The sequence below is a fragment of the Tenebrio molitor genome, chromosome 1 (assembly GCF_963966145.1).
Source record: "Tenebrio molitor chromosome 1, icTenMoli1.1, whole genome shotgun sequence".
NCBI classification, from domain to species: domain Eukaryota; kingdom Metazoa; phylum Arthropoda; class Insecta; order Coleoptera; family Tenebrionidae; genus Tenebrio; species Tenebrio molitor.
Window position 1 is genome coordinate 3943643 of NC_091046.1, and position 26320 is coordinate 3969962.

The window sequence follows — 26320 nt, forward strand, 5'->3', positions numbered from 1 at the left end:
CCTCTCAAGGACCTCAGCTTTGTTCTTGATGACGTTTAATGGGCGACTTTTGCGACCCCTCTTCCGAGCTGTATCGAGAAGTGTTTCGCATCGGCCAACGGACATATTGATAAATGTGTCGGCGGGTCTATTAGCGAGACAGCTCGGTTTCTTGCACTGCAAAGGTTACAGCCCTGTCGGTTAATGTCGAGCGGCGTCGCGACGCTGATTAATTGACGTCGCAAGGCTGGACCACCGACCGCGACCTTACTTCATCCGTCATCTTATCAAGTCATCGCGCAGCTGCGTCACGAGAAATTGAATGATGGCGTGTTAGACGAAGAAGCGTGTTTGCCCAAGGAATTCGATAAAGTTTGTCGTCGGGGTAGGTGACGTGCAAACATAAACGGCAACCGCAAAACAGAAAATTGCCGCAAAATTATCCGACAGGTACAAGAGACGGTGGAAGAAGGCTCCGATACGACGGAGTAGCAAACAATCGACAATCTGTTCGACGAAACTTTGGCAAAGTCAACTTTGACACGTTCAATTATAATTATCTGCACACAAAACTCCATCATCTTGGTGGTATATTTATTCACTGCGATGTTAAATGAAAAAGTGTGTTCCGTGGAATGAGAACAAATTGAAGTACATCCATCTGCATCTGGTATTCTTCAGAGATCCGTACTGAGTCAACATTTTTTTCTTCTTCTTGGCAATGATGTTTCCACACTTTTAGATTTAGTTGTTGGAGTAAATTTGGACATGTTGAACATTTTGCGACTCGAATGTTTTAGTACTCTTTAAAGAGTTACCGGAACGGAAATAACTATTTTGAAAACGGCCAAATTAAAACCGGGATTGGCTTTCCGGACGCGCCCTCTGAATAATGAAACGCGAATTGTCATTAAAAACATATCAGTGGTAACTCGTGCCTGATAAATTATTGAAGGGTGGAGATAATCATGAGAACCGTGCATCAGAACATGAGCAACCGCGGCTTTACGGTTTCACCACACATTGATCAAATATTTACCCAATCGAATATTTACCTCTGCACCGGAATGGACAAGCTCAATTATTTAGGTCCAGACGAGGCTTTAGCGGAATTCACCTCATCAATTAACATAAATCACGACAATCGATTGTGGACGGCAAATTAGTTAAACGATTTGACGATTTACGACCTCATCCTTTCCGGCTCTTCTTACTTTTAATTGAAACATACATAAAAAGCTGTAGCCTTAATCTTCGTGTGAACCAAATTTCTTCGTAACGAGGTGGGATCAAGAAATATTGATATTCCAAGATATCAACGAGAAAGAAGCTTAACTCGTCTGTCTTACAATAAATGGATACATACATCATTTTCTTTTTTGATTGGATTTTAAGCCCTCGTTTTCTGTGTCTGTCGGAAAACGTTGTTACCACTTTTCAGAAATAACTGTTGGTGATGCACCTGATTCTGCAAATGTTTTGAAATTTCAATTTAATTCATATTTGATTGGCACGTAGTTGTATCACATATTTTTCAAGGTTTTTCATTTTCTGATCTTGTTACTGCTGCTCGTTTTGATAACTGCCTACTTTTTACCATGGCCAATCGAGAAAAGCTCGATAACATATGTAGTAGTGCCATGTTGCACCGCATTAAAGCTTAATCGTATGTTGCTTATTTGCATAAAGATGAGTGAAACACGAGACTGTTTGTTTAAAATAAGCGACGAAACGTAAAAGCTGAAAGCACCATAAAACAGATCTGAAGTACCGAAATCTAAGCACCGAAAAGATTACAAGATTAAACGATTCGCTTGTGTTGCATGATTCAGCACGAGTTTTGGCTTTTATCTGTTTTTAACATTTAAAGCCAATTAATTTCGGGCAACACAACTGAATAAAAAATCGGTTGGAAATTTTTTATTTAAGAATTTATCAGAGCCCACGATCATAAATTATTGAACGATTCTTCCGGTAATAATATTATTTAATTTGTTTTTTCAGCGACCGTAAATATCATCCGAAAGGCAATTATATGGTCTAAATTGAAAAATAATAATCTCCCGAACGGGACCTAAATCTTCCGGTAGGAGCATAGTCACTGTGTAACCGCTGTCATCCCTAAAAGCAAAAACACAACAAAAGCAATGAACACGGAATGATGTTATTAATTTTAAATTTAAAATAACAAATCCGGAGGGATGAAAATCCACTTGTTGGTATATTGTCTGTGTAATTATTTGATATTTTGCTGGCTCTCAAACAGAGCAAGGATAATATTTATTTTTCTTCACATGTATTGTGAGGACGTTCTCTTTGTCCTGTACAGAAATAAAAATGTTTGTTTGGTTCAATTAAATAACTGCATTTATGCCTCAGGTGTCTGCATCCATCTGAATGATTTTTGTAACTATTCGAATTCTTATTTTTTGATTTTTTTTTTTGTGTACTGTGATCATCTTGAAAAATGTGCATCTGCAATCAGCTTCACGAAGCCACCGAAGCAAGCACGTGTATAAATTTTTCATCACTTGAGACCAAGGACGGATCCTTGAGGCGCGCCAAAGACAATATAAAGTGACAAAGAGACGCCGCGTTCTGGCACAAAAAGCTGCTGTATATTATTTGTTGAATAAAGAAATATGTCAATTGCATTCTTTGGTGTGCCAAGAACGAAGACGAAAGAGGAGCGGGAACGGCTCGAGATTCGCCCTAAATAATTTAGCAAAAAAGATTAAGCAGAGAGTGCGATCGTGATGGTGAACAGTCGCTGTTTACTTAAAATATGAAGAAGCGGCGGCATAACAGGAAGCGAAAAAAGCTTCTGTTTAGCTTCCGATTCCTTTCGGTTCGATGAAAATGCATGAGCTTTCCAGTTTCATTTATGGGCATTTTAATGATCCTGTACAGTTTACGACGGCTTTTACTATGCTCAGCGGCCATAAAACCGCTGCAAACAATATCGCACAAAATCACAATAAACATTACCTTCACAACAACGCCGACCGTCACCCTTCCGCCCTTGTTTTATTTTTTTTTCTGTCGACAATTTTAATAAAATCGCATCAAATGCAGCGTGATGACCCAAGTCCGCGCGACGATCCTGTCCATTGCACACGGTTGCCTTGATTCACACATGCTCTCTTTGCATCCTGTATGCGGCAATCGGGCAGTAAATACATCAAACTGTATCGATGGGTTCCGGTCGCTGGTTCCGGTTCAGCGGGACGAGAGAGGAAACGTCCGGATACAACAGGATATAGCGTTGTGGAACGGCGGAACCACCCCCAGAATCGTGCCGTCATCTGCCGCTAGCCGGTCCGGCAGCTGCGACAGGAATCCCACTTCTGAATTATTAACAGTGGCCATCCAGAAACTCAATCTCGGTAATAGCCGGCGAGGACGTGCGCCAACCGTAAGCGGTCCGGATTATAATACCGATGGAGGACGACTTCGGAATCATTGTTCCTGCATTATTCATCTCTTCAGGAATAAGAAGCACGCCGCGACTACGCCGCCACCTCGCCCAATAAAACACCTGGGGAGATCTTGCCGGTAATAATGATGCCGGGGGTGTACAAGGGAACAGGGCACGGCCACATTTTTAAGATTTTACGGCGGCAGCGACGTTTTAAACGCGCAAGGACGAGCTTCCGGGGCTCCAGACTTGTTCCGGAGTGACCTTTATTAGCTCTCGTAAACGAACCGAATTTACAGCGAAAGGTGAGAGGATAGGATGCAAATGCGAAACAAGGGATGTTATTTCGGAGGAATTGTAGAAAAGCTTTCCAAAATTAGGTCAGGTCAGATCAGGTCAGGTCAAATCAAAATAACTCGAACTTGCAGTTTTGGAAAAGATACTTAAGTAACAAACAGGGAACAATAAAAACTAAAATTACAATACACTGACATCATCAACCGCCGAACTGAAAAATTATTTGTCACATAAAATTGGCTGGAATCTCATTGGGGCTAAGACAGGGTGACTCCGCAGCGCCGTGCTCTTTAACATAGTAATGGATCAAGTAACTGAGGTAGTAAAATGGCAGGGCCAGACAAAATAAATAAAGGCAAAAAATAATGAAACCATGAAGAATCTTCTCATTCTAGCTAACAATAAAAATAATGAATATAACAAAAAACAACGGTCACAACAAAAAAACAATCTTAAATTTATTGATAAAAAAATATGGAGTAGGTGGTGACCCACAATTTGGAACTCAGAAAGAAATATCAGATCGATATCAATTTTAACTGGAAATGTATTTGATTTATTTCAATTTTTTTGTGATAAGTTGTGACGCGAAGGAGCTGTTTTTTACAAGCGGTTTTGATATAAATATCTTCTAGAGGAATTTAGTTAAGATTAATTACTTTCTAGATAGAATGTGTCTTGATTAATTGTTTTCGAATACACTGTTTAATTGAGTTACATTTTTCCATTTCACTCGCACGCATAGAATGCTTTACGTTAATTGCATCATGTTTAAATCTAATTACTTCCTTATGACATAATATGACACGATAATTTTTTGTATGTTAATTTTTATCCTTTACTCATCGACATGAACAGTAATTAAATTAGACATTCTTGTTTTTATATTTGAAAAAAAAGTACAATTCGATGAGTAACAAGTTTAACAACGTATTAAGCTTATTATCACAACAGTTATGATAAATTGTGACAATTTTGCCATTAAGATAAACCGGTTGTTATAAATTGTGCGTTTCATGCGTTAAGGCGACCAGAAACTAAAAACATATTTTAGCATGAATTTATGGATCATGTTAACTTTAAATTATTGGAGGGAATAGAAGGGATAAATACATTTGACAGGGTAACATTTTGGTAGTTTTGTGGAATGCGTTTGCACAGTACAATGTCGCAATTAGTAAAATACATTTTATTAGATAGAAAAAATCATCAAAATATTTTTGTTGTAGGCGTCGCTGTTGTTGTTGTTGTTCTTATTTCCTTCGTTCGACGCTCAAAGTGGAGGAGGAACCAGTGACATTTGCAACATTTTCGAATACATTGAACGAAATATCACCAGGGTGATAACTTTTTGGGCAGATAATGCAGAAAATTTTGGGCAGTTGTTTTCAGGAATAGTAGGCAATTGGTATAATGCTTTACAGGTAAGTTTGAAAATTTAATAAGACAGTGGTTATTGTGCTTTTAAAAATGTACTTACTAAAATATTTCCCATAGAAAAATATTGATTAATAATTTCGAAATTCTACCAATAACAGCTGCCTTTATTCGATTTTTTTTAATAATTCTGTCGCCAGTTTTTCTAATCTAACCAATTCAAGCCGTTTCAGAGGATAATCGGTCGAATTGTGCAAATCCTCGAACGAATTTTTACTTCCCTCCAAACTAGAAGTGCACTTTATGATGTACCATCAACGGATCAAAAGACACCGAGAAGGAGAGGGTTGACGATTTCGAAATCTAACGATCGCCAATAATACTACATAATAATAATAAAAGTCCTAAGCAAAAATAAAGTTTTCTGTCTGTTTTGCATCACTCGGCTGCGCCTCGTGCTTCAAACTTCGGCCTCATACCTGAAAAGTGTTCTGACAGGGCTACTCATATGAAAACAACTACATATTGAACTAGTCAAGCACGATTAAAATATGAGTAACACAAACAGTGATAATACAGTGAGCGGCAAAAGTATGGAATAAATTCATTAAAAATTAAACAAAATTTTTTTCAAAAAAATCGTTGGACAGGTCAATTTTAGTTTATAAAAATACATATTTTAATACAAAATAAAATTCCAAGCAGTCATTTGTTTTCGAGTTATGACGTCTTCGATAGTTTTTTTAAATGGAAATCCCCTATTTTTTTTCTTGATTCTGAGAGCCCTTTTAACTGTCTAAACGCCGGTATAAAAATTTTGTTACCTTACATGAGGAAATTTTTGAGAAAAAAAAAAATGTTGGAAAAAATTAATTTTATAACGAACAAAAAGAAGTCAAAAACTGTGTTAGTAAGTACTTAAAATTATGGAATTAAATGTTTGAATTGCCATCCCTCAGCTTGTTGACAAAAAGCAAGTTTATGAAGAAATTCCCCTTGTTTTAGTTTTATCTAGTTTTATCCCCGCACCCAATCAAAATTAAAATTTCAATACGTTGTGTTTCTGTTAAATGAGTCATTTTCGAGAACGTTTTGTAAAACAAAAAACACATACGAATGAAATTGACAGTAACATTTGACTGTTTGATTTACCTACTTGATTTTTTGACTTGTTTTTGTTCGTTATAATATTTATTTTTTCCAACTTTATTTTTTTTTCTCAAAAATTTCCTTATGTAAGATAACAAAATTTTTATACTGTCATTTAGACAATTAAAAGGGCTATCAGAATCAAGAAAAAAAAATAGGGGGTTTCCATTTAAAAAACTATCCAAGACGTCATAACTCGAAAACAAATGACTGCTTGGAATTTTCTTTGGTACTAAAACATGTATTTTTATAAACTAAAATTGACATGTCCAAACATTTTTTTGAAAAAAATTTTGTTTAATTTTTAAGGAATTTATTCCATACTTTTGCCGCTCACTGTATATTTCGTGTCGGTGGTTTTTTTACACGACATAAAACTTAAATGTCCCGCAGATTGGGACCCGAATTTCTTTATATACTGCCGAATCTGCGATTTTTATGTAACTTCCCGAGAAAGAAAAAAGTTTCCGGGTTTAAAACAATGAGGTTAGCAACTTTACATTGTCACATAAAAGACGCGTAAAAAGTGACGTTAAAAAAGAAAGACGATTCTGAGTCCACATTCTCATATCCGGTTGACGGAATCTTGACGCTTTAACGCCAATTATAGAACAAATGCCAACAAAAGAATGTTAAAAAAAAACAATCGATAAGTAATAATTTCAACTGGTTTCCGATGAACTAAAATAGAAATGAACGAAATAAAAATGTCAGTTCTCGTAGACTTCACATTTTAACTTTTGTCACACGTGCGAATAGACCGACAACGGGAAAAGCTCGATCGACCGATTGCCCCGAAAAACAATTTGATATTTCAACTTTTAATTGAGTTTGGTACGCTACAAATGATTTTTTTTTGTTCTCGCCGAGCAACGCGACAAGCCGCGTTTCTGGGGTCGATCGTGTAATTTATTGGACGAAACGCGTCGTCTTATTTTTGTACCGATCAAGAATTACCGACGGGAAAACTGTGGTGTGCCCGTCTTTCCACACAAACACCAAAGTAAAAATTGCAACATAATCCCGGATTAAATTTGGCCCTCGTCGTCCCGCGTGACGTCGACTTCGTATAATTTTTCGCATGTTGATGGCAACGCGATAAAATTTGCGGCACTTTTTCATAAGCGCCTCCCGTTGTTAATTTATATCACGTTCATCGCAACGTCGAAACGTAAAAAAAAAATACATCTCCGGATCGGCGGCGGTCAATTTCGCACCCCGTGAAAAATCGCCGTCCAAAATCGAAGTTCGTTTTTCATTAAACAACAACACGAAACAAAAACAACAAAAAAAATCTTCGCGGCCCGATGTAAATGTTCGCGATGCTGCCGGGGGAATCGAGATCCATTTCCCGGACCTCGCCCTAATATGTGGGGTCAAACGTCGGCCGGTTATTGTGGAACGTCGGCGTCCAATAAATCCGCCTCCGGCGAAGGCCATAACACTTAAGTTCTTCGGAGGCCGTGTGTTACTCAAAGGAGTCGAACTTCTGACAGGCGTTTGATTTCTTGCCGGTAGCGGAAAACCGCAACCGATACACAACTCGGACGTCTTAGTTTATGGTATTTTTCACGCCATTTATCGATATCCAGACACCGGCGATATGTTAGTCGGTTTCCTGGAGGGGTCGACGCGCATCCCTCGCGGGGGTGACGTTCGGGCGAATTTAAAAGGCTGCGCGGTCCTATCATTGTGGCGATATCTCGAAATGATTTATGTTGGCGTGGTGTTGCTGTAATAAATCGCCCTGGATTTTCCATCGGGTCGTTGCGGTGTTGAACGCTTTCCAGGGGGAAAACGGGAACGGTGATTTATTCGGTCCACCGTGGATATGGACGGATGAAATGTATCTAATTCGCTGTGCTTTAAGCAACGGCGGACATAATTTCAGTTTCTACACCGAGGTGTCCGAAAAACCACCCCGAAAGGACGTCAGTCACACCGTTTTAACCCGCCAAATCAACTCTAAAATACGTCTAGACTCTAGACAGACTTTTTTTTTTGTAGAACTGAAAGCATTTTGAAATACGTCGGTATCTGATACTCCCGCTAGGTGCGCTTCAGGTAAAATGGATGCATAACATAATCATGAACCAATATAACCGCAAATATTTACATTAAATTGTCCGATATTTAGTTGCTACGAGTACCTACCTACATGCTGCTGAAATCAATCACGATTTTAGATAATTCAAACTTTCCGCATTTTTGCGGTGGCGGCGTCTTTCTCTTTGCATTTGATTTGTTGCAATTTCTTTCGTTGTCATTATTTAAAGGACACTTACCTAGAGTTGTGAGTTTCACGATTTGCACGTCGCCACAGTTCTCGACTACTTCCAAATATGTTATTTCGCATTTGTAGGTTGCCTCGTCGTCTATTTTCACGGAGGCGATTTGTAAGAAGGCCTCATTTTTGGGTTCATTATACGTCAGGTTCACCCTGAAAATAAAATGAAATATTATATTATTTTACACTAAACACATTTACGTGGATAAAAACCTTTACTTGCGACCATAATACTATACTTTATTTACGATTAAATATACAAAAATAGCTATTTATTATACAAGGTGATAAAATTGTATTTTATCTTCGAGAACGTTTTTTAGCGTCGAGACGTTAGTTGAGACGCTAATTACGGTCGGGAAGATAATTAAATTTTATCGTCGTGCATAATATTCTATTTTTTTCTATAACATTTATATTTTATTATTAAAACATTTTTTTTAGATCATTATCTACTAAACTTGTCTGGTTTTAAAATCTCGTTAGTATGAGCGTTTGTTAGGGTAATAAAAAAAAATTACTTTATCCAATTTTGCCTTATAAAGTCATGTTTAAATACTTAGATACAGGGGATAAAAGCACTAGTTTAATGAATAATCGAATAAAATTTTAATTGCTCTAGCGGTTTAAAATTTTTATTTCGCTAGCGGTTTAAAAATGTCAAGTAAATGTCAAAGAAAATAAATAAAAATGTATTAAACAATAATTATACATACATTACAGGTATTGGGAAGCAATTGTTCATAATTGTATCATCCATTTTCTAGATTTTCACCTTCTATACGTGTATACGCCGTAAAGACCTAATTTTATTAGGAGTAATATTGGATAAAATAATTCACTGTCACACCGATTTTTTCTTTCTCGTGTCAATAAAGCCATGGCAACAAAAAATCACACTCAGCAACTCGACAATCATAGGTGATTAGTGACACAAGCTTCGGACTTGATTTAAAAAAAATTACACTCAAATTGGAGAGGTTTATTAGTGTAAAATTGGATAAACAGTTGTATTATACTCGCGGGCTAAATGAATGTTTAACTTGCGATGTTAACGCGCTTGCGGCTTCGCCGCTCGCGCTGTTAAACGCATCGCTCGTTAAACATTCATTTAGCCCGCTCGTATAATAAATAACTATTATCTACCCTTGCGGTTAAAAAATGCTATTTGACCTTTTGATTTGAATAGATAAAAGCACACTTTAACATCTGCTATAGAAAAAAAAATTCTTAGTTCAATATTTTTAAGTTTTTAAATTTTAATGGTCCATGGCTACCATCTTGTATTTGGTTAGGTTGCTACAGTTATTGCAATTTCTAATTTTGATTGGTTCAAGTTCGATGTATAAAAGATCCTGCCAATTTTATCCATGAGTGGGAACCAATAAGAACTCTTTTTTAATTTGTCGGTGGATAAAATGACAATTTAGAGTAGAGCTTTCACATCAATAAAGTTGCTTTTATCTGATCATCGTAGATAAAATAATTATCGTATCAGAATGGTTCGTTTTACTCTGTGAATTGGATAAAATATGACATTCAACTACATTTTAGAAAATTTTAAGTTTATTTAAGATAGAGTTAAAAATTACTTAATTGTCAGTTTTTTCATCTTTCACTCTTTCTTCGCAGTTGATTTCATGTTATTATACGAATTTTTCTACTTTTAGAAACAACTTCTGTCAAGTCTTTTTACGTTCTTTACTTTCTATTTTAAATTCTTCTTTTGATGTGAGTTTCGTTCTGCTCCAGACTTTGAAGTTAACTTTTAATTAAGGCACTATAAAACCGTAAGCGAAAAAAATGAATGGATACAGAGAAACGTGGTTTATGAAATATATTTTTAAAATACACAAAATGAATATACAAACCAAATGTATCGTGTTTGTTTATTGTGATATTCTAAAATATTCCTGAAAATGCTTCTGTTCATTACAGCCTGATGTGGCTTTGTGATTCTCTACCTCAGTAGAAATATTTTTTTTCTGTTATAATAACGCCATATTTACAGGTTTTCAACGAAACTGTTGAAAAAATATACTTATTACTCTAAGAGTTTTGTAACAGAGTTGTGGAGAGGTACGATAGCAAATTAATTACAATTCTGTATTAATAGGGAAAATAAAATATAAATAGGTACATACTGGTTTACCAAAATAAAGATTTTTCAAGTAAACTTAATTGTTTTTGGAAAAAATTTAAAACTACAAAATCGTAAGCATTTTATTCACCTGAAATAGTCAGTGCCGGTGTAATCAGAAAAATATTTGAGTTTTGAAAATATAAAAACCTTTGACCAGACATGTGCGTCGTTCTTATTATCTGATCGTCCCACTGTTACCTGTTTTCATACGAATCTTCTTTGACCTAGATTCCTCCTGATCAATATTCATTCAGACAAAGAAACCATCATAGAAATAAAATTACTGAATTTTTTGTATCGAACGATATCATTCGTTCTCCATTTAGACGATCACTTCGCCATCGACGAAATCAACTACTGTAGTAAATGGTATTCCGCACTCAACATTAATCTAATCTAATCAATAAACGTCTAAAAACATTAAGAATCCCTATTTAATTTCCTCCCTCAAAAGGAAATGAAACCATTGGCAAGCTGCTGCTTTCACAAATAAAGTGTTTTGTTGACTTTTTCAGTAGATTTTCGTGTCGAGAATAAATCTCCGACTTGACTACAACATGAAGGGCTCCACACTCGAAAATTGCCTCCTTTCCTCTCAACTCAAACTTGCACAAATGAATAAAGTAATAAAAAAAAAGACGAAAGACAATCCTGTCACTTTTTCTCTACCTATAGTACAGTTAAAGAGCCTCCCAATTACGAGCACGTTTTCGGCGTTTGAATCCCACGGCGACCTACTTTCGCACAAACTTGAGTATTTTTATTCAATTATATAAAAATATCCCCTCCGCACAGCGAGGGTGGGTTTTAAATCCGACAACTTTTAATCCCATAAGCTTTCCTAAATTTCGCATTAAGCTGTGTGTAAAATTATTCGTCTAGTTTCTCAGGAGATATTTAAGCCGGGCTCTGGATCATTGTGGCAGACAATAATTACGTGAAACGAGAATAATCTCTTCGGTGGGAGAAAAAAGCGAGATGAATTTATACATTGCATTAGCAGGTGTTGCTCGTCTGGAGTCATTAAAGCCGAGCTTTGACGGTGAGCTCCTTGATGAAGAATTTTTACGACAATCTCCGCAGAATCGGTCGATTCAAAAAGCCACCGAGGTGTCCGCATTAATTACGGTGGCTTGGACTGGGTTGTAGATTTCAATTGGACATTGTTATAATTTGCAATAAAATAATAGTTACATATTCCGACCGTACATAACCGATCCGCTGTCCCCCCCGTTATGATTGAATTGAAATGTAATGGTAATTTACTGTTGCAAACGTTGGTTATCCACATCCACATCCCCGCACCTCCGCCCCGACAATTTCATTAATACAAAATAATGCTCCACGTAAGCAAAATGGATTTTCACAAACTGCCCGTCCCGTATTTTACCATATATTATAATTTATTACGCTGATTTATATTTAGTTCCGTTAAATGGTTCTGCCGTCGTCAATATTTTCCCTATTGTGCCAGATGTTTGTGGAAAAAGGGATGTCGAAATTAACCCATGAAATATTATCATCCGCTACCGATTGCATTCGCCGTTCCAGAAATAATAACAATAATAAATAATATGCCCGCCTGACGGGCTCAACTGAAGCCATATTATCGCGATTAATTTTAATAAAGTGAAAATTGGATTTCGCTCTTTCCTTCTTCCTTCCGACTTTAAATTCTGATAAAACGGGACCGGGGGTTCGCAGATTACCCTCTAATAAATACCGCGTCTCTAACCAACTATCCGCAGACCGAAGTGCGCTTTTAAATTTCACCTCGCCCAAATTTTTCGTATTCAAAGTGCCACCACCGAGACGCTTGGTATTTAATTCGGTGCCAGATCAGGCCTTTGTAAGCTTCGTAACCGATCGTTTGTGAATCTGATACGTCGGTTGATCTTGAACCAATAGCCCTTGTGTGTGATGTGACATCGATAATCTGAAATGCTGGCAGCGTATTATCTTATTCCCGGTTCGATCAAATTAGTAGATAAGGCTAGACAGGCATATTGGGTCGACTAAATTTAGTGCAGGTTCTTGAAGGAACGGGCTCTAAGCTCCTTACGTGATTAAATTGTAGGTAGCTTGTTTTGGAGGATTGAGCAGCCGCCCCCTCAAAAAACGATTTTATTTTTGGTATTGCGTAGGCGTGAGGAGTAAACGCTGTATTGCCAATTTTCTCGGCGGAGTGTCCCACAAAAGCATCGCCTTTTGTCGGGTTATTTTTTAATTTTTCGTGTCGATCGATCCACTATTGTGGTTTGCAGGAGATTAAAAAAATTAATAATACATAGTGAAAACAATTTTCCGCAGAATAGACGCCCGATAAAAAATAAAAACAGGTATTATCCCCTGAAACAGTGTTTAAGCTGCAACACAATAGCTTCACAATGAGCGAGCTTTACAACATTATACACGACAGTGATTTTGTTACCTTCCGCGTACTATTAATACAATGTAGATATATTTCACTTAGCACCGGAAAATACGGGAAAATATTCGCGACACGTAATTTCCCGGATCATAAAAAATAACGAAACAAATCGGTTCCAGATAATGAAGCTAATTTTAAAAAATGAATATTCATTCTGAAAAAGTGATATCTCGCAGGACAAAATTAGCATGTTCGTGTGGAAAAACCTCGAACTGTCGAAATCCTTGAACGAAACGCCCGTTAAGAAAATGGATTTTTTATGTAGTCAGTAACGCAATTGCATTTTCTCCATTAAGTGTCGCGAAAAAGAAAGCATTTTTATTTACTGGGAAAACTTGCCTCATTAGACGGATTTAATGAAACTGGCAGCTCCATAAAAATATCAAGAAATGGTGTACGATGTTTGCTTTAGTTGGTCCGGGGAGCATTGTTGACGGCGAGGTAATTCGAAAGTTTCTCGAAATGTTGTCTCGTCTGCCGGTATGAGTATAATATTTACCAGACTTGTTTTCCTACACCACTTTCACATCCATCTAATTCAATTTTAATTTAACTTTGCGGTGCATTGTACGAAAACGCGACAAAAAGTGTGATAAAAACCGCAAGGAGATGAATATGCAAGGACGGGAACCTGGCGAGATTGCAAAGTGCGAACTGAGCTCACCGTGCTGCAGGACGAGTTATAGTTTTAAAAAGGACGTCGACGAGTTGTCAGTTTAATTCTGGAGGCTGATGTAGTTTGCTGCATTTACATAAGGATAACGCGAGCCATTAGTGAAGGCAGGAGGTGTCATCCCGAAACTGTATAATCCTAACTGAAGGCGCAAAAATTAAACACAGATAATGCAGATTTCCATGATGATGTGGAAATTATTTCAATTTGTGAGTTTTCAGAGAAATGCCGAGCTCGCAGCTCGCTAACGATCTACGTATGGACAAGTGCACGCTCCTATTTTCGTATTGCTTTAACATTCTTCTTATCGGGAACACGTATTTCGTGATACTTTATCCGTTCGCGTAAAAGCTTTCCTTGAATTTTAAACTTAATTATGAACTAATTATTCCTTATTTTATTTTAGGATAAAATATAAAAATATCAAAATTAGAACGGTTTGTTTAATTTTCTTTGTGAGGGGATTGCAAAGTTGAACGGATGGAGTTAATTAGCATAACATAATCTAATCAGTACAATGCGGGGCTTCGTTTGTTTTTTCTCTCAGGTTAATTTTTGAAATTTAATTACGAGGCAAATATAAGAAAAGTCGACCACAATCTTATCTCCGAATAAGTTATTTAAAACGATTCGATATTTCTTGCAGGATTTCGATGTTTTTTACCGGAAGCTCAGAGGTCTGAACTTGGACGGCAGAGATAAATTAATATTCCTGCAAGTGTAGAATTATCTGAGCGAAGTAGGCGGAACGGGGTAGATTGTTCCTCCTGCAACCCTTATCTTTTAATTGTTCGGTTCTGTTGTCGCCAAACAACAACTCCTCCGTTTTTGCCAACATCAACGCGTTCGTGCGAGTCCTCCACATCGACGTGTTCCCCATTGTTGTCTTGCGGACTTCCTTCGAGAAACAAATCAAGGAAGAAAAAAGTCCGCCGCCATTTGTCCCGACATCACAATCTCAATCCGATATTCTGACGATCCATTAACGGAACCCGTTGTTAAAAGCAGACATTTTTTATGCTGTTGTCCACATGTGGATTTTATGGAACAATTTACGGTTATTGGAAACCGAAAGTTTGCTGCAATAAATCGGAATTGAGGCCCCTTGATACAGTTTCGCTTCTGAATCGTAAACACAACGGAATGTATGCCCGGACACGTGCGCCACGGGCGACCGTCGTTAACCGTACACGAAGATACAGTTAAAAAGAAGAAAAAAAAAAGAGATACTACAGTCCGCTGGAGGTGTCACATATAATGGAGTACCGAGTTAAAAAAGGGATTTATTTGTGTGTCTTCCATTGCCGGCCGTGATGAATCTATTTTTTTTTTCTGAGGGTACCGGCGATAAAAAAAAACCCACACTAAAAAAACTGATAATGGAAAAATATACAGACGTTTATGGCGTGCGGCCGGAAACACATGCTTTTTGCCGGATTAAGGCGTATGGGACGCTCACAGTTTTCATAATGAGGACTAAGAACCCTTCATCGCTCCGGGACAATAAATCGGGACAGAATAACTCCCAACTGGATCCTCTAGATTGTCTCGAATTTCAGAAAAATTATTTGTAGACCGCATCGTCCTGGAGTCCCTTCGTCCTTTCTTTAAAATGATTTTGGTTGGTTACGAAAAGTAATGGAAAGTAAGTCATGTTACAAACGAGTGAAAGTAGAAAATTTGTTGGTAAGTCAGATCAGAAACAAATGAGTTTTCGGGCGTGAGCGCATTATTTGAGGCACGAGCGACGAAGGAGCGAGTGCTTCATTTGTGCGAATGTGCCGAATACGTCTTCTCGCATCGAAGTTCGTACAATATTTTTTGAAACGAACGTTATGTCTGATTTGTCGTATGTATATCCTTTGTGTCAATCGAATTAATAGCGATTTATTTTCACCCTTACGAAATTTTCATCATCCAAATTGGAGAAACAGTGTTTTGTAAACCAGAATTTATTATTATCAAGTAAATTTTTTTCAGGATGCTTTTTGGTTTGCGCACTAGTGCTTCAAAATCATCCGAAAAGCATTCGCACTAGTGCGGGAACATCGATTTAACGCACTACTATGCGGCCGCGAAATGTCATTTTGAAGGTAGTGAGTTCAAACGGTTATTCAGAGGTACATATTCAATCCACGTGTACACTTAGGTTTTACTGGTCAAATGGACTCGTTCGTATTGAAGTTTAATGCTAAACTAAATTTGGATTGTCACTGTTGTCATCTGCTTTATATTAAATGAATTTTCATCGCTTCAATTCTACATTGGTCCAACTAAAATAAATATTAATTTTGGGCAGACAGGGTTTCCACAATCTGTGGCTTGTGACAGATCCATGAAATATTCATTTTGACGGGAAGACTAAATGACCAAATTGAAATCAGTAAATCTGATAAATAATTTCAGTTAATTAGACCTCACCCACAAGGATCCGACTAAAATGAGATGATGAGATTTGGTCGGGAAAGTACTCGTAGATCTCTAACATGAGCTCCAGAATCATTCCGCTCTATCGCTTTGTAATAGTACCTGGCATTTGGTGGAAATATTCTGGGAAACCACTCAAATTAATTTAAATTTCAGGCCAGGGTCTACGGTTTGTGACACTTTAGTTGCCCCGAAACTATGACTTCGGATCAGTAGAAACGTCTGGAACATGAACCGGCTTTATTCTAAACTATTCGCCTTTGAAGGCTGCTATTACATCAACAATGTCAGTTAAATTAACTTTATTAAAGGGAACTGATTGGGTCCGCTGCCGAACAACCTGGAATTTATCGACGCGACGAGTTTCGGTGGGTGGGCGGCCGGCGGTGCTATGCATGTATATTATTACACCTGGAATCAAAGTAGGGTCAATCTGCTTTGACAGCGTACGCCGCCGACGACCTGTCAGAAAATCCTTTTAGTAACTTGAACTGCACGTTCGACCGGTACATTAGAGTAATGCAGGGTGGCCCCTGGAAGATCCGTCCGCGTGAGGACGACGACGGTTCGATCAACGTTTGTCAACAGTAAACACTTCGGGAATCCTCCGGTAAAAATGCGCCCCAAGTCGGAACTAATAAAGCAATCGCCGGCGTTTTTGATGACCTCCACGAAAAAATTTAACAACCTGTAAATATTGGTCGGGGCTTGTCGGATGCGATTTTTCAGGGGAACTGGAGCGAAAGAGGGTTCCCTAACCGGCGAATTCGGAAGGCGGTTTCGCAGTTGTTAAAATCAATCCGACACCGTTAACGTTGCGACCGCAAAAATTCAACACTATCGAATCCCATCGATAAAAAAAATCTGCAATCAATACAAATATCGGTTTAGGAATACGATACCTGCGTTTTGTGAGCAATCAATTAACGTACAATATTTGTGGCTTATTTATGATGTACAAAATTATTACAACGGTATCACCATCAAACCTATCGCAATATCAAAATAACAAATGATGGTATCAATAAAATACCCTTATGGTATGCAAAGATTTAAATGAGCAATGCCGGTTTGCACGAGTCATAGATTTTTAAAGGTGTTGCAAAAAAATTAAAATTAGTACAGGCGTTGGAAGCACGGTGAAGTGCTTCCATTAAGTTTAATTAATAAATTTCACAAAATGCGAGTGTATGCACGTCCTAGGCCAACGCGTTAAGTGCTAATGACATCTGAACATTCATTCGACAAAAATGGTGGATGCGCCGGATTAGTTAACGCGTACCTAAATGGAACCAGTTATGGAAAACGTTTCAAATGTCCGAAATGATTACTAAATGTCAACAAGTTGTTAAAAAGTATTTGTGATTAAAAGTTCATTGCATTTACAAAAGTATGTAATTGTCAACTAAATTTTTTATGTTTTTTTCTTTCGTTCATCATCAGAACTAAAAGGATAAACACAAGAAATTTGACCCGAGTGCATTATTGCTCAAATAAAAAAAAAATTACTCTATTGCAGCCACTTTTGCATGAGACAGAATTTTGTGAAAAACGCTTTTTGAGTAAATATGTTTGATGTTTGATTAAAAAAATTAGTACATTCTTCAATAAAGAGCGTATAATGATGGCTATTATTCGAGAGGATGAAAATTCCAACACGAACCGTAGGCGAGTGGTGAAATTGTCCGAATGAATAATAGCCATTATACTCAAGTTGAAGACTATACCAAGAAAAAACAATCTTTGATCTAATAGCCCGACTATTTTGATAAAATGTTTTAATTTTTTTTTCTCCTTAATATTACTTCAAGGTGAAGTTATTAGATATCATTTGATTTAGAAAAAAAATCCTGTTCCATACTAAATAATAGTACCTAGTTTATTATACAAGTTTTATAAAACACCATTTTGTCCTATGCGTTTTTTAGAGCACGACGAGCGCAACGAGGAGTGCTATACAGCAAACAAGTGCGACAAAATGGCTTATAAAACGAGTGTAATAAAATATTTTTTCTACTTTCCCCTATTTTAAATTTTAAAAAAGTTCAAAACATAATGCTAGGAAAATTATATTTCGCAAATATAAAGGGTTGGTAACACTGGTAACTAGACGAACAGTTCAAGTTTTGAATTTAAAGTGTGAAATAATCGTGTAGCCACTACCCTTCCTCAGTCACTGCCAACATTAAAAATTTAAGTAAATGTTCCTGAAACCCGTATCGGAAAGAACTCCTTTTCGAAACCCATTTGAGTGTTATAATGACTGTGTTAAAGGTGCAAAATAGAAAAAGACATGTATCTATACATTGCCATTTGAAAATAGTATATTAAAGAACGAGTTTTAATTTTTAATTTTTAAATAAAAAAATTAAATTTTCCAATTCTAAGGAATTTTGTATTAATTGGCAATTCAAGGTAACGGATGCAACATCTGCAACATATATTAAAAAGTAGAGTTTGAACATTAATACTGGAAGTTTTTTGGCGTAAATGCCAATAATACACTGAAATATTGATAAATAACTGAATTAGAGCGTGCGGCGTTTTTTTAGGAATCACCCTGTATGTAGTTATGTTCAAAAATTTCTCTTTGTGTAGCATATCCATTAATATAATGAGAAAGACATGGAAGACATTTGAATTAATCTCTCACAAGACTTCTAAAATGTGCTCCTTGTCTAAACTGTTATGTTGTGCATTTATTAAAATAGCCGTTGTTATATAACAACACTTCTTTTAAGATATTGTATTGTCCAAACTGACACGATTTAAAAAGATTTTCTTGGGCAAATTAGGTGCAGAGCTCAAACAAATAAAAAATTGATACTTTTTCAACGAATTGGAAAACACATTTCCAAGCTGTAATAGTCCTAATTGGAGCGATTCTTCGGATCTGAACAAGTCACGTCTGTTATCTGCATCGCAAAATCAAAGGGAATAACAACACTGATTACGTCTATTGTACCAGCGAGGCATTTTTGGCTCGGGAAATCTTATTTGGCGCTTAGCTCCGCAGTTAGTCTGGTATAATCAATTTGTATAACAAAAGACCTCTTCAGCTGCCGGCTTGGGGTAAGAACAAAAACAGAGGTAATTTCAGCACCGCCGCGAACTCGCCGATAAACTTAATTGAACCGGGAAAAACTAACGTCGTTAGTCGGTTGATTTTTCCATCAATCTCCGCTATTGTTTTGACGGGGAAATTAACCCCTTACGTACGACACAGGTGGTTCGATTGGTGATGTTCCTGTGTCTCGGTTCGTAATATGAAAGAGGAATTTAATCGGGATTTGGCTTTGTGTCACAGGAATTGCCGTTAACTAGCCAATATTGTTCGACGGAGTGTTCATGATTATGCATAGGTATACGGAAATTTTCACTTTACGACACAATCTTCCGAAGCTGGATCAGATGAGTTTATTAAGAGATGTTGGGCTGTCGAGCCGAGTAATTAACTTGTCAACTGGAATTTGTTTATAACGTTTTTGTAGTGAGGCAGAATAAGAGCGAATTAAAAAAAACTGAACTGCTCTCGCAGCGGAAGGCGACGTCTTCACCAAAGAATCGATCACCACAAAAATGCAATAATCTTTTGGCTTCTCTTCATATTAAAGAAATTTTCTCATAATTTTGCTTGAATCGTGGACTCTCAGTAGGTATGAGGAAATTGCTTCACGTTCAAGTTAGAGTTAAAAAAAGAATCTTTGATAAATTTGCATAAGACAGGTGTTCCGCATGAAAACCTAGTCTAGATTTACATCTAGTTTTCCCAGAACTGCAAGTGTTTGATTATTTTAAGTGGCAATTATCAGCAACTTAACGATGTCGGGACTCATTAACGAGTTCATTTGCAACGGACCCACCGTAAGATCGGACCGTTTCTAGACGCTCTAAAATTTATCTAAAAAAAAAAGAAACGTCTGGAACACGAAACAGTAAAGGCTAATGCTCGGAATAATTGCTGGAACCGGCGGCTGGAGGTGAACTCTCCGCCTGTAAAACTGCCTGATTTAGGTCTAATAGCCGGGAATATAGTCGGAATGGCTTTTTCTTTCGGCGACGTCGAGCCGCACATATCTTTTCGTCTATTCCAGACATGGTTCAGTAGGGAGCGACTATCGTGCCTTGTAAGTGGGAGGTAAGTGGGACCCGGTGGTTGCGGGACGATGCACGTTGTCATTCACGCTCCGAAAAATATGTTCCGCACAAACTTTATTCCGCCATAAAATTTTCCAGAGCACATGCAAATGGTACGACGGAGCAGACGGATGTGATGGAATTTGAATTTTTATTTCCCGTCGATGCTTTTATGTAGGACGAAAAATTAACAGCCGCCGGGATCGTGCCCTTGATGAAACCAACACGACTTGACGAAAAAAATGAAAAGCGAAAATGCGTCAAGTCAACGAACCAACATAATTTTTCAGAAAAGTCAAACCGATTTTTTAAAGACGATAACAGTATCATTCATTATACAACGTGTCTCAGAAATAAGTACATTAATTTTAACCAGTGACAGTTCCGGTCAAGAACAACAAAATTTGTATGTACATATCATTTTTTCAAATAGTAGTTTATTTAACGATTTCGTGTGTAAATTGGGCTTTCTTTGGCATGAGTGGGCCAGTTTAAAACGCGAGTGAAACGAGAGTTTTAAAGGCTCACGAGTTGAATACAACGTTTTTTTTTGTTCGACGAGCCCCTTAAAGGCTTCAAATCGCTTAAAATCTTTAAAATTAGCTTGACGTTTCATTTTGACAAGTTGTGACATTTATCAAAACCCGCTCACACAGGAGAAATTTCTCAAATTCTGACAGTGTCGAACAAAAAATATAATTTTCATTTCAGTATTCGTAAATGTCAGTTGTGATAAATAAAGTAATTGGATGCATAAGCCATCATGTATTCATAATTTTTGAAACAATACGATATTTAAAATAGCCACGTTAACTTTGGAAATGTATTGTGGGTTGCATTTTCAATTCCGCCGGGTTCATTATCACATTTTATATAATACAGGGTGTTTCTGAAATACGTGTGTTAATTTTATCCAGTGGAAGAACGCGCCAAATCATGGAACTTTTCTCTATAACATTTTTACGAAAAAGCAATACAAATTGATTTAAAATTTGGAATAAATTAACTCTCAAAGTGTATACACGCCAATGGGTAAGGGCAAAAATTTTCTGTTGTGATAGAAACAGAGCTTTGTTAAAAAGTTCAAAGTTCCATTGTTATAGAGAAAAATAAATAATCAAAATTTAGATTCTCATGGTTACAAAAATAGAAACTAGTTAATCACACAAAACGACTCGTTTGGTAAAAATTGTGGGGCAAAAAATCTTGGAATACTTTTACGAATTTTTTGTAATATCTAGTTGTTAAAGGTGGCTTTCCGGACTGTTTGTCACCATGTAAACAACCTCATAACGGCCGGAGTCCGTTATAGGTGTCCGTTATGAGCGGGAGCGGCCGTTATAAATGACTAAATAACTATAGCAACGTAGATCTAAATTTTATTTTTCAACTTTTTTACAATTGGTACAATAATTAATGTTTAATGTTATGAGACACACCTTGAATTAATCGAAATCCGTATGCCACTAGCAGATGTAGACGAGATCGAAGATGATGCTTCAGAATTTTAACACCAACACAAGTGCGATTTTGCAGGGAATAACGATGACTTCACTTGCTCTGCGGCCATCCGGACATCGGGAATATCTTGATTGCGATTTTTATTGATTTCAGTCGTTTATTTTCAACGGAAAGTTCAGTGTTGAACAAATCTGACAAACAGCAGCAAATGGAGACAAGATTGAAGTTGATGCTTCACTAACACAAGCGCGATTTTGCAGGCAATAACGATGACCTCACTTCCAGGCATCGGGAATATCTTGATTGCGAGTTTTTATTGATTTCATTCACTTATTTTCAACGGAAAGTTAAGCGTTGAACAAATCTGACAAACAACATTGAAACAATTTTTTTTCACAAACAGCGGTTGACGACGTCCTCTGCACACTTATTAATCATTCGGTTTTTTCGATGGCGTTGTAAAAATGTATTTCAAAAAGATAATTTTGAACGAATCGTAGAGATATTACAAAAACTATTGTACAATACACGTCCGTTAGGGCCTTTACAGCCTCGCCAGTATTATTCGACTCGCTCTGCGAGCTCGTCTCACAAAATCTCTGGCTCGGCAGTAAAGGCTATCCTAACGGACTTCTACTGTAAAATACTATTACAAAATGTTATAGAGAAAAGTTTCATAAATTGGCGAGTTCTTTCACTGGTTAAAATTAACACACGTATTTCAGAAACACCCTGTATAGTCAACATGTCCGACATTACATTTGTCAAATTTAATTAAAATCATTATGTGGAATAATCAACAAAACACAAACTAAAAAACTATGAGGGACATCATCACAAAAGGTTGCATCACAAATTTTGTTAGGCTCATTATTCGTGAATCACCTTGTATAATACATAATTCATGACTCCTTTTGTAATTTCTAATATTTTAGATTCTCTCCTTTAATCGTTTGACACATTTTTTGTTTGCCTGTTTATAATTTTCTTTTTTGTGGTGGGACTTGCTCTATGAAGCAACAAATTATTAACAATATCATTATAACTTGAATATTCTTTAGAAAGAAGACAGACGGCAGAAGTAGTTTTCTAATTATGATACTTTCCGCAAAACACCTCCAGACTTTCACTTTTTGCTTTTGTTTTGTTTATTTAAAGTTTCCCACTGATAGAATTAATGCATAAAATTTCATATTTATAAGCTTTACTGTATTCCGAGTTGTATCTATGCAGCGTATATAAATGAATTTTTTTAAAAATGTGTCGAAGGAGCACTTTCCCGGGTGTTCAATAGGTTTATATTGTTTTTTCCCAATTTGACCAGCGATGGCCTACGGTTACGCTGAAATAGTCTATCTCCAGAAAAACCAATTTCGATTTCGGCATCCACCTTGTACATATGTATGACCGTATTTCCATGATATAAATGATTTCATCTGTAGTTTAGTACCGAGAAGGAAATAACGTGGCAACGTGCTTAAAATCGAATTTCTATTGTCTCCTCGTTATCACCACCGTTCGAAAATGACGTCCGACATTCAAAACCACGAATTTGCAATTCTCCCTCGAAACAAAAATTTTCACGTGCGCATCTTCCCGACGTGAAACGCCCTTATCACTGAAATATCGTTTTTTTTTTTGTTGTCGCTCCCGATCGCAACCCCTGTCCCACCACCGGTCAAACGTGAACGAAATATTTAAGCCGCAATTTGTGTTCCTCCCTTTCGACTGAAATCCTGATAAAACGGTAATTCATTGTGCAGTTGTCTAGTTGATAGAATTTATCTGGCGGCAGATTATCCCGGCGCCTCCGCCAGATCTGCACGTGGGTAGAGTGCCACGCAGCCGTCGCCTTCCTAATTCATCGACAACCTGATCCGCCGCTGACATATTTAGTGCGGTTTGGTCGGCCGCGCCCTCCGTCATACGCTCTTGTCACCTGCAGAGAGGGCCGACGAAGATGGATACGCGGGGGTCGCCCCTTTTAATCAACGTTCTCCTTCGACCGCATCGTCATAATGTTTATTAAAGATCGGCAGCTTAATAGCGGAGGACCGGTGCGCGCCTCCGAGAAATGAAATTCTGTCATTTATCATCAGTTCGAATTCCCGTCGTTCCGAACGGCCGTTAATCATTCTTTTCAATTCGTTCTCCCACAAGTGAACATTGAAATATTGACTCGAACTGCTCCTATAAGTTCTGTCGATGTTGATATGATTTCCTTTTGTTGTTCGCCTCTCCTCTCGACACAACAGATAAATAAAATAGATATTTATCACGCCTCGCTCTTCCCACTCTCCTCCACGAAGAGCGTCGAAACTATCTCCATTATATAACGAAGTGCGCACCCGTTCGTCGGGCTTCAATTAAATTTCAACACTTGTACGGTTATTTTTTCCAACTTTCTCCATATTGCACCGTTAGTGTCGCGCCGAATTGCCGATAAATTCATTACGAAATAAAACAGCCGTCCCGAATAAAATACTAGACAGCTAACTTTAATGGCTGGCTTGCGCTAAATAAATGAACGACGCCGATCGCCATCCCGCCAGGACAACGGACCCGTTCGCTTGTCGCAGGATAATCGCCAAGCACGACAAATCAGAATTCGATTCCGAATTTAATCTGCGCAGCACGATAATTTCGCGTACGCTGTGTTTGGCGACCGCCTCATTATGCGGCGAATAAATTACGTCCGCGAGGGTTTTCGGAATATAATAATAATAAATAATCTCCCGAAATAGAGATGTCTTTAAAGAGTGAAACATAAATTTTACTTAAAATGCAGCCCTTCAAAGAAGAATATTTCATTTTGCCCGGATAACTCACGATCGGTTTGACGTGGGATTTTCAAATTTGATATATGGTCGGGTTTAGTAGGTGCTAGAATACATATAATGGTCTTGAGCGGCCGTGTCGGAGGATTATCTTCTATAATAATTATTATCAGTGGGCACGTTTTGATTTATTGCCAAATTGCGGAAACCATTTTTATACACAACACTCTGAATATTGATATCTACGCGTGTTCGATCAATAACAGTATTTTTTCACGGAGTCGGTCGAACAATGGCAGTATTAAATATTTTACTTTTTTTGCTGCCCTGCCGGGAGCTTTTATTTATAAATTCATTTCGGTGGAAATGTGAAGGTCACAGATATCCTCGATGTGCCGTTTGGGATGCGTTTCTCGCCCACTGATCGCAAAGGAATACCCCACGTACAAAAAACCCACACCTTTAATTTTTATCGCGTACATAAATTTAAACTGAATAATGGAGGAAAGAAGTCTGGAGCTTTATGCGTGGTAAAAACAACCAAAAAGATGTTCATTCTATCTCTCACAAAAGCTTTGAATTGTCTTTACCATTTACAATTTGTTCTTTAATAAAAGGACACCGACATGTTATGGTACACGAAATGTTCAAGCTACTAATGGTGTACCTCAAGGGTCCCTTCTTGATGGCATATTATTCTTAATATACCTGTATATGCAGGAGTATGCAAATGTTTTATCACTTACCGAGATTGTTTGATTGTATTGATTTTTTTTATTGTACTAATCAAGGCGATTCGATTTCTGAATATAACTTTCCTTCTCTTTGATGGACTATTTACGTACAAGACTATATAAACCACATAAGATAAATAAACATTTTTGATTTGTAAGTAAACGCGAAGTTACGTTCAATATCAACACTTTAGTTTGAACAGGACACCAGGAATTCGCACTCCTGCCGATCTGTTAGATGAAAACGTATTCGGATAAAAAAAAAACAAAAATCAAAAATGACCTTCCCTCCCATCTGACCTGATCCAACTATACTGTGCGTTCGTAAAGTTCGGAATAAATTCGATAAAATTGTAAGTATTCATTTCTGAGAAAAATCCTCGAAGAGGTCAACTTTGTTTTTAAAAAGTGCATGTTGTACACTACGTTATTTAAATTGACAGCTTGTCGTCTCCTAATAATGACGTCATCAATAATTTTTTTAAATGACAACCCTCACTTTTTTCATATTTTTCTGGAATCCTTCTTACATAACAATTTTTTTGAGAAAATAACAAATATTACTTAAAAAAATTTAACTTAATTTTTAATGTAAAAATTTTAATTGACCTCAAACAAAATCAAACAAGTGCCAACTATTTGGCACTCACCGACACTTTGTACACTGCGCTCAATAATGTCAGGGCTTATTTGTTCCATTTCAGGGCGAATTCTCTACCGCAAATCGTTCTAAATTGTTTGGTCTATTAAAATAAACCTTCCATTGTAACTAAATCTATTGAAAAAAAAAAAAAAAAAGTCGAAAATTAAATTAAATTTTTTGAAGCCAAATTTGTCATTTTCTCAAAAAAATTGTTATGTAAGGTGTCAATTTTTTTCATTGATCGTTTAGCTAGTACGAAGGCGTACCAGAAAAATAAGAAAAAAACGGGGGTTGTCATTTAAAAAAATTATTAACAACGTCATTATTAGGAGATGACAAGCTGTCAATATAAGCAAAGTTCTGAACAATATGCACTTTTTAAAAACA

The 26320-nt window shown here is 37.1% G+C and overlaps 1 protein-coding gene and 1 long non-coding RNA gene across 6 annotated transcripts in view; one reads left to right on the top strand and one right to left on the bottom strand.

The window, feature by feature from the left end:
* nrm (neuromusculin) overlaps nt 1–26320 on the bottom strand; it is a 242354-nt gene that overhangs the window by 57490 nt on the left and 158544 nt on the right. For all 4 annotated transcript variants that reach the window (XR_011161798.1, XR_011161817.1, XR_011161847.1 and 1 more), the window contains exon 3: nt 8506–8660. Coding sequence is in view for 1 of the 4 variants with exons in the window: in XM_069057101.1 (XP_068913202.1) it covers nt 8506–8660 (155 nt within the window). In the remaining 3 variants the exon portion in view is untranslated. The remainder of the gene's footprint in view (nt 1–8505; nt 8661–26320) is intronic.
* Nucleotides 4651–5601, top strand: LOC138138336 (uncharacterized). 2 transcript variants are annotated; one of them, XR_011162018.1, is made up of 3 exons: nt 4651–4871; nt 4924–5118; nt 5296–5601. It is a non-coding gene; the product is annotated as an uncharacterized lncRNA (long non-coding RNA). The 2 variants fall into 2 exon arrangements; XR_011162016.1 differs by having other exon boundaries at nt 4664–4871; nt 5305–5597.